The following is a 9,746-nucleotide window of genomic DNA, read 5'->3' as shown; positions in this document are numbered from 1 at the left end:
TTGCATTTGAAAATAATTCAGATGCTTTTTAAAATAAGTGAGTTTTTTTTACTAACTGATTTTGTGACAATAAATAATAGATAAAAATCACAAATTGCTTATGAGTTTTTTTGTTTAGTTTTATCGTTTTTCATTTTCTTTATCTTCATTTCCCTCATAATTTCTTTTCAATACTATATAATATCAATAGTAATGTAGAGGATCTATCATGCATAATTCTGAAAAAAAATCATAAACACGAAACATTGTAATATCTAACCAAACAAGCAATAAGTTTCATTAAAACAAATTGTGCATCTTAGCAAGGTAAGATCTATGAATTACTCTTGCTCTAACAAGTCTTAACATTTCAAATTCAAACATAGAACTAGCATGCATGCATACATAAACAAACATTACTCTTTCACTAATCATCCTAAAACTCAACTTTTTCCACAGAAACTTGAACAACAGAAGATGCCCTTGGTAAATCCATTAGTGCTTGCAATGTGCGTCGCTGGTTTAAATCACGAACACACGGGGCTGATTCTCGAGTTTCACATTCATCAGGCAAATCATGGTATATGACTAAATTCTCCAACACTAGTGCCTTTCTGAGTAGAAACTCTATTAGATGTATCAGTATCACCTTGTTTTGTCCCGTCAACCCGTATATTTTAAGAACCTTGAGGCTGTTTTGTAGACAAAAGATGCCTAGAGTCTGATTCTCAAGATAGTTATCTAAGCGAAAAGCTTCCGGTTGATATGGCTCAATCGTGTCATTAACCAACCTCAGCTGTATAATCATATAAATTTCAGATTGTTAGGAGTTGTAGAGTAAAATAAAAATAAAAAAGCATTCTGAATTATGATCTGCCCATACAAAACAGGTGTGTTTGGCCTTATGATTAATCTCCAACATCAAGCTCTCAAGACAAGGACAACTCTGCAATAACATGACTATTCCAGGTAGTTCTTTTTTCAAATAACCGACAGCAAACCTTAAGCTTGTCAAATTAGTGAATGAACCTTGCAGTTGTTGACTTAATTCAATATCTAATGTTGGAAGAATCTTTATCAACAAAAGAAGAAAACATTAATAAATAAAAATAATCATGGTTATAGTAAAATATGAACTTAATAAACTCACCTGAATACACCAGCTACTTAAAGCTAGAGTCTTGCAATTTCTTAAATTTGTCATCATCAAAGCTAGATAGTTTCCCTGGTCCTTATCTGAAAATTGCATGTCGATGTCAATTGAGCAGTCTACCAAATTGGTTGCATTTCTTATGGTTGAACTCCTGAGGAATCTTCCTATGATCAACAGGTTGGTCAATTGTGGAACAGATATGTCAATCATATAAATTTGCCACTTTTCTGTCAAACAATTCAGCAAATTCAAATGCTTGATTTTCAGATCTTGTTTACAAACAAAGAATTTCTCGGTTACAGAGCACCTCTCCAAGTATAAATCTTCGAGGACTGGACATTTTGAAACTAGTTGTCCGATAGAACGGTCTAGAATGTCCACATCTTTCAAATATAGCACTTTTAAGTTCATGAATGATCCAAATTTAGATGCTTTAAGTTTGCAGTTGTTCAAAGTGAAACTTTTAAATTTGGGATCAAAAGGCTGATGAGGAACTTCAAAAGTTTGTGCTGTTGTTGTGCGCCTCACTTCCAAACCTTCTAGTTTACAGTACGTGTTTGGTGTTGATGAGAAGTTCAACTCGAGCTTCTCTATGTCTCTTGTCATCAAAAAGTGAACCCAATTGTTAACATTCGAGGCATATATTGTTCTAGGTTCATATTGAAGCGATAATCTTGCATATTTTATGAGACAACGAGAGTGATTTAACATTAAGTGGTTCACAAACTCTGCAAATCTCTGTTTGCACTCATCAAGCCCATAACTTTGAGGTTGCTCTTCATGTAATACACTGCGAATTTGTCTTCTCATTTTTGAAACAATCTTATTCTCATCAAGATTCAAAATTGGAGTTTCTTGCAAAAGATCTTTCCATTGTTTTGAAACCATGCCCAAAATTATCCAGTACTCAAAAGGAAGAAATAAGAGTATGTGATGCAGAATTTCTATCGGCACTTGACTTATGTAATCAACCCCTTCTCGTGCAATATCTTCTGATGTTTCTCCCCTTTTGTCGTCTTCATTGGTTGCACTTTTGTTTCTCATCATCTTGAGAAAAATTAGTGCTCAACTGATTATAGAAATATCTAATTAACTCAGACTTAATTATCAAAATGCTAAAAGATTGTTAAAACAAAATGTTTAGTAGAATAATTATTATCCAAACATAGTCATAATCTCCAAATTTAACAAAAGACATGGACAATTTCTGTATTAGAAAACAAAAGAAATATATTAGGTGGATTGTATGACCTGCTACATCATCTAAATCGATTCAACTACTAATGGTTTTCTCTAATTTATTTTTCTTAAATATATTTATATTCGGCTTGAAGTTATGGTCACACATCTATCTTACAAAATTGTAAAAAGGACACGTGCATTTGCATAAACATATATTGTATGACATGTACTATCTGAATCGGGTATGCCTAAAACAAATAAGAAAATCGTTGAAACGCACACAATCGAAAGAGATCTCGCACATATCATTAATTTGCATCTCTCCCGAATATTAGAAATGGTGAGATGGGAAACAAAAAAATGACGGACTCTTTATTGTGTTTACTTTTTTTTTTTTTTAATTTATGATTTCTTTTAGTCTCGTCGCTCGAGTTGTCAAACTAGAAACCGAGAAAGATAAAGTAACATTTTTAGAAAATGTATATTCTTTATTTGATTCGGTGTTTGGTGACACTTGAGAAATGGTCGATGAACTATGCCCCTCATGCCCTTCTTTCGACGGTATCTACCCTTAACTATTTTCCATTTTTTAAGAATTGATAAAAAAAATTGCCCACAACAAGTTGCAGATACCATTCAGAGTAATTCAAATTGATATGATATTACAATTGAACATCCTAGATGGTCTACCAAAAGACCAACATTAGTTTTTACCAAAGATACATTTTCTTGTGGATTTCCATTGACACAAGATTGTATAGAAAAGGATGATCTAACACATATAAAAAAAAATCAGATTAGTTAGGAGTTAGAATTAGATCACATTCATTCATAAACGTTGGCAAAATTAATGTAAATTCATATTTTAAAAATGACCAAAATCATTTGCTGGCTTCAAATATTGAACATAATGACTTATACAAGTGTCTATACCTTATTTTCACTTAGATGTACAATTTTATACTTATTTAAAATAAAACTAAAACAAAGGTTAAAAAATAAAAAAAAATGATAAATTAATACATAAGATTAAATAAGATTCATTCATTATTATTTATTATGATATATTAATCAATTATGAACATTTAATTAATTAAAATCAAGAATTCTCCAAGAACATAAAAGTTCAAATTAAACATTTTCTTGAATTTGAATTTGGGTTTTTTTTTATTAGTACGATTTCAATGAGTCTTTCGGAGAAGGAAATGGATTAATATCATATAGTGATCAAATATGAATCATCAATTGAAAAAATGAACGAAAATTCAATGCATTATTAAGAAATTGACCCAAATCGAGAATCTATTAAATCGAAGTATGTATCAAATGAATTTCAGCTTAAAAGAAATTCAAAACAATTCTACTTATCTCTAAGAACATCTTATAACTAACCTTGTAGGCTGAATTGATCAAAATAAAAAATCCCCAAATTTTAAGCTTCTTGAATCAACAATGGTGAAATCTTCTACTTCTCATTTAGTCATCCCAAAATTTTAATTTATACTCTCATGGAAATAAGTAATCAAACCCAACAAGCCTCAATTGTTTTAGTTGAGTATCGGGGGATAAATTTATTTTTTTTGCTTTTGTGTTCTTGAACTTCAAAGGGCAAATTCGTCTTATCCTCTTGATTAAATTTCATGATTTTTCTGAGAAATGATCCTTATCGCTTGATCTTCAAATGGCTTCAAACGGTTTTGAATTTGATGGTCTAGATCAAAAGTTGAATTTTTAGAAAACATAAAAAAAAAAAATTAAACTGCTGTTTTCTTCCTCAGAGCTTCAGTAGGTGATCCAGACTTCCTTTAAAATTAATTATTATTAATCTGTACTAGAAATATTTTTTAAATAATTAATTTTAGACTCAAAATTTTAAAATATTATAAATTGAGATATATAATGAGTGATTATAATTATGTAAATAATAGTTTTATTAATTTATCTTTTTTTCTAATATTTATATAAATATTTTCTTGCACTATTTCAAAACAAAATCAATCTTCTTTAATTCCACGTTTTTATTGTCTACATTAATGATGTCCTATTATTTATAAGTTTCAAAAGTGAATGTAGTATAATATGACATCAAACTACACAGTGCACTTGCACAAATTTATGAGTATATTGTATGGTCTACTATTTCTGAATTAGCTATTTCAATAATATAGTTTCACACCCACTCATTTATCTTTTAATCAATTTATATAATATTTTATTGTGTCATTTCAAAACAAAATTCATCTTCTGCAATGTCACCTTATTATTATTTTTTTACATGTAATGCATTACATTATTTATGAGTTTTAATGATGAATCTAATACAATATTTTACATAAAACTTTATTACTTGGAATGATATAAAATTAATTTAGTCTTGGAGCTACCAACCACACATGTCTATATTACAAGATTGTAAAAAGACACTTGCACTTGCATAAATCTATGAGTATATTGTATGTCATACTATTTCTGAATTGATTAATGTCACTAATAATTTTCACTAATTCATCTTTGTTATAAACTATTTATATAAATATTTTTTTTTTGCCTAATTTCAAATCTAAGATCTATTTTCTTATTATCTCTGCACATTTTGATATGTCTAAGTTAAATTCGAGAATTCGCTGTACTTCGAAAGAGATTTAGAACAAAGTGTTCTAGAAAACCAAAATACATCAAATATTTAATGATATTATATTATTAATCTTATTTGTTCTCTTTTAATATTAAATATATATTATACAATATATATATAACTTTTTTATCTCCTTCATAATCTCTTATTTCCATATTATAACATATTAACCATTTATAGGGATGTAAATGAGCCGAGCTGAGCCGAATAGTAACATGCTTGAGCTCGGCTCGTCTAGTATATATTCGGGCTCGAGCTCGGCTCGAACTCGTTTCGAGTTTTTACAATCGAGCTCGAACTCGGCTCGTATGGATTTATTTGAACTCACGAGCCGCTCGTGCTCGACTCGTTTAAATCTTGTTTAGAAAGTTCGTTTAAAATTCGTTTAGAAAACTCGTTTAAAGCTCGTTTATAAATTGAACAATGAAATGAATGCAACATTAAATTTATAATTATAAATATAATCATGTAATAATATTAATCATTATAATATATATTTATATATTACTATTTTTTTTAATAATTTACAAATTATATTTAAACAATATTATAATCGAACGTGTTCGTGAGCCTATAAACGAACTTGTTCGCGAGCTTATAAGCGAGCCTATAAACGAACATGTTCGTGAGCTTACGAGCCGAATATCGAGAAGTTCAAGCTCGACTCGTTTAAATTTTCGAGCTTTTAAACGAGCTTGAGCTCGGCTCGCTAAGAGTAACGAACGAGCTCGAACGAGCTTTTTGTCAAGCCGAGATTCGAATAGCTCGCGAGCAGTTCGGTTCATTTACATCCCTAACCATTTATATATCTCATTTTATATTATTAAAATTAATATTTTTTTTTTACTATTTTAAGGGTCCAAAATTTAAATTTGTATTGGATTCTAAATTCTTAGGACCGAGCTTATCTTAAAGTATGGTTAAAGTTCAAATGCATAAATCTATGGTTATATTGTATTCCTACTCGTTTTGAATTTGGATATGTGGTTTTCACTAAGGGTGTGTTTGATAGCCCTGGAATTGGCATTGGAATTGGAATTGGAGGGTCCAATTCCAATTCTTATGTTTGTTAGACACTTTAATATTAAGAATTAGAATTGGAATTAGAATTCCAATGGAATTCAATATAGTGTAATTTGATAGTTCTCAATTCCTATCTTTTTAGGTCGGAATTGTAATTCCAAATTAACACGTTTTTCATGTTTTTGACATGTTTAACACGTTTTTCACACATCAAACACGTTTTACACGTTTTTAACACGTTTTTTACACGTTTAACATATTTTCATATTTTGGCACGTTTAACACGTTTTTGGCACGTTTAATACGTTTTTGGCACGTTTAACACGTTTTTGACACATTTAACACGTTTTTCACGTTCTTGACACGTCTAACACGTTTTTGACACGTTTAACATGATTTTCACGTTTTTAACACGTTTAACACGTTTTTGGCACGTTTAACACGTTTTTGTCACGTTTAACACGTTTTGACACATTTAACACGTTTTTCACGTCCTTGACATGTTTAACACGTTTTTGACACATTTAACACGTTTTTCACGTCTTTGACACGTTTAACACGTTTTTGACACGTTTACCATGATTTTCACGTTTTTAACACGTTTAACACGTTTTTGACACGTTTGACACGTTTTTTTTATGTTTTGGCACATTTTGCACGTTTTGGCACGTTTAACAAGTTTTTCACATATTTAACACGTTTTTGACGTGTTTAACACGTTTTCATGTTTTTGACACATGTAGCACGTTTTTTTACGTTTTTGACATGTTTAACGCGTTTTCACGTTTTTGACACATTTAACACGTTTTTTTACGTTTTTGACACGTTTACCACAATTTTGACACGTTTTACACGTTTTTCACGTTTTGGCACGTTTAACAAGTTTTTTCACATATTTAACACGTTTTTGACATGTTTAACACGTTTTCACATTTTTGACACATTTAACACATTTTTTTACGTTTTTGACACGTTTACCACATTTTGACACGTTTTGGCACGTTTAACAAGTTTTTCACATATTTAACACGTTTTTGACACGTTTAACATGTTTTCACGTTTTTAACACATTTAACACTTTTTTTTACGTTTTTGACACGTTTACCACATTTTTGACACGTTTAACACATTTTTCACGTTTTGGCATGTTTAACACATTTTTCACATGTTTGGAACGTTTAACACGTTTTTGACACGTTTTCATGTTTTTAACACGTTTAAAACGTTTTTAACACGTTGACACGTTTCGCATGTTTTTTACGTTTTTGACACGTTTGACACATTTTTAATACATTTAACACGTTTAACACGTTTTAACACGTTCAACACGTGAAAAACGTGAAAACGTGAAAAATGTGAAAAACGCGAAAAACGTGTTAAAACGTGTGATAAGCGTGAAAACGTGTGAAAAACGTGTGAAAACGTGTGAAAACGTGTGAAAAACGTGTTAAAACGTGTAGAAAACGTGAAAACGTTTGAAAACGTGAAAAATGTGTTAAAACGTGTGAAAAACGTGAAAAACGTGAAAAACATGAAAAACGTGTAAAACGTGTTAAAACGTGTGAAAAACGTGAAAAACGTGTGAAAAACGTGAAAAATGTGTTGTAATGTGTGAAAAACGTGAAAACGTATTAAAACGTGTAAAAACGTGTAAAAAACGTGTGAAAACGTGAAAAATGTGTGAAAAACATGTGAAAAACGTTTAAAAAACGTGAAAAACGTGTGAAAACGTGAAAAACGTGTGATAATGTGTGAAAAACCTGAAAACGCGTGAAAACGTGAAAAACGTGTGAAAACCTGACAACGTGTGAAAACGTGAAAAACGTGTGAAAACGTGAAAAATGTGTGAAAACGTGTTAAAACGTGAAAACGTTTGAAAACGTGAAAAACGTGTTAAAACGTGAAAAACGTGAAAAACGTGTAAAACGTGAAAAACGTGTTAAAACGTGTGAAAAACGTGAATACGTGAAAAACATGTGAAAAACGTGAAAACGTGAAAAACGTGTGAATAATGTGTGAAAACGTGTGAAAAACGTGAAAAACGTGTTGTAATGTGTGAAAAACGTGAAAACGTATTAAAACGTGTAAAAAACGTGAAAACGTGTGAAAACGTGTAAAAACGTGTGAAAACGTGAAAAATGTGTGAAAAACGTGTTAAAACGTGTGAAAAACGTGAAAATGTGTGAAAAATATGAAAAACGTGTTAAAACGTGTGAAAATGTGAAAAAATGTCAAAAACGTATTAAATGTGCCAAAACGTCAAAACATATTTTAAAAGTTAACATTTTGAACCGATATTTTATTTTACAAACATTGGAATTAGAATTGAATTACAATTCTATCATTTTCCCAAACATAGGAATTGGAATTGAATTACAATTCTATCATTTTTCCAAACATAGGAATTGAATTGTAATTCAATGCCAATTCTCATGGAATTGGAATTAGAATTCCAATGCCAATTCCAATTCCAATTCCCCATCATCAAACACACCCTAATTGATCTTTCTTTCAATCTATTCATATAATTATTTTTTCTTATGTCATTTAAAGACAAAATCAATCTTCTTTACTTCCACATTATTTTCAATATTAATGGCCTCATATTATTTATGAGTTTCAAAGTAGTATAAGATTACATAAAACTTCAGTATTTTGAGCCAACAGAAAATGACTTGGTCTTGTAACTACCTGTCACACATGAATTTGCATAAATTATAAGTATATTGTACGTATGGCCTGCTTTTTCGAAATCAGTTATGTAACTAATGGTTTCACTCATTTATCTATATTGAATCTATTTATATAAATATTTTTTTTATAATTTCAAAACATAATTAATCTTATTTAATTATACTTCTTCATTTTTACATGTATGTCATATTATTTATTAGTTTCAATACTAAATCTAGTATAAGATTACATAAAACTTTAGCCGTTATTTTATCCTACAATATTGTAAAAGGACACGTGTCCTTACATAAATCTATGGTACATTGTATGGCCTCCTATTTGTGAATAAGTTAGGCAAATAATGGTTTCACTAATTTATCTCATTCAATTTATTTATATAAAAATATTTTCTTGTTTCATTTTAATCATCCTCTTTAATTTCACCTTAGTTTTTACATGCATGTCGTCACATTATTTATGAGCTTCAATAGTGAATTTAGTATAAGATTATATAAAATTTCAGCACTCAAGACGACATAAAAATGTCTTGGTCTTGGAACTATTTTTCTTACAAGATTGTTAAAAGACATGCATAACCTATATTGTTTGGCATGTTACTTCTGAATCTATTATGTAAATAATAATTTTCACTAATTTATGTTTCTCTTAATCTATTTGTATAAATATTTTCTTACCTCATTTCAAAACAAAATAGATATTCTTATTTCTACATACATGACATCACATTATTATGAGTTTTAATAGTAAATATAGTATAAAATTACATAAAATTTAAACCCTTCGAGCCCATAGAAAAATGATTTGGTCTTGGAGTTATAGACCACCCATTTCAATTTTATAAGATTGTAAAAAGAGAAGTGCATTTGCATAATTCTATGTGTATATAGTATGATATGCTCTTTTTGAATTGGTTATGTCACTAATGAGTTTTGACTAGTTGATCTCTCTTGTAATCTATTTATATGAATATTTTCATGCATTATTTCGAAACAAAATCCCTATTCTTTAATTCCCCTATTTTGTTTACTCTTAGTGTCACATTATTTATGAGTTTCAATAGTAAATCTAAAAATTATATAA

The 9,746-nt window shown here is 29.6% G+C and overlaps 1 protein-coding gene across 1 annotated transcript; it reads right to left on the bottom strand.

Annotated features, from left to right (window-relative positions):
• Positions 1-415: 415 nt before the first annotated feature.
• On the bottom strand, positions 416-2,179 carry LOC124946279 (F-box protein At5g03100-like). Its single transcript, XM_047486844.1, has 3 exons — positions 1,130-2,179; positions 863-1,051; positions 416-775 (listed from the first exon to the last, which is right to left on the bottom strand). Exons 1-3 carry the CDS (start codon positions 2,177-2,179, stop codon positions 416-418), a joined length of 1,599 nt encoding a protein of 532 aa, XP_047342800.1.
• Positions 2,180-9,746: the final 7,567 nt, after the last annotated feature.

This window comes from Impatiens glandulifera, chromosome 7 (genome assembly GCF_907164915.1).
Source record: "Impatiens glandulifera chromosome 7, dImpGla2.1, whole genome shotgun sequence".
Classification (NCBI taxonomy): domain Eukaryota; kingdom Viridiplantae; phylum Streptophyta; class Magnoliopsida; order Ericales; family Balsaminaceae; genus Impatiens; species Impatiens glandulifera.
Note: the sequence above shows the minus strand (reverse complement) of the source record. Positions and strands in the feature narration are given on the sequence as shown.

Bases quoted from the DNA above. Each gene is read 5' to 3' on its own strand.
- LOC124946279 (XM_047486844.1), bottom strand. From the start codon at position 2,179: ATGATGAGAAACAAAAGTGCAACCAATGAAGACGACAAAAGGGGAGAA. The intron at 1,052-1,129 runs GTGAGTTTATTA...TTGTTGATAAAG, and splicing joins TAAGTAGCTGGTGTATTCAG to ATTCTTCCAACATTAGATAT. The intron at 776-862 runs GTATGGGCAGAT...ATGATTATACAG, and splicing joins AGGCCAAACACACCTGTTTT to CTGAGGTTGGTTAATGACAC.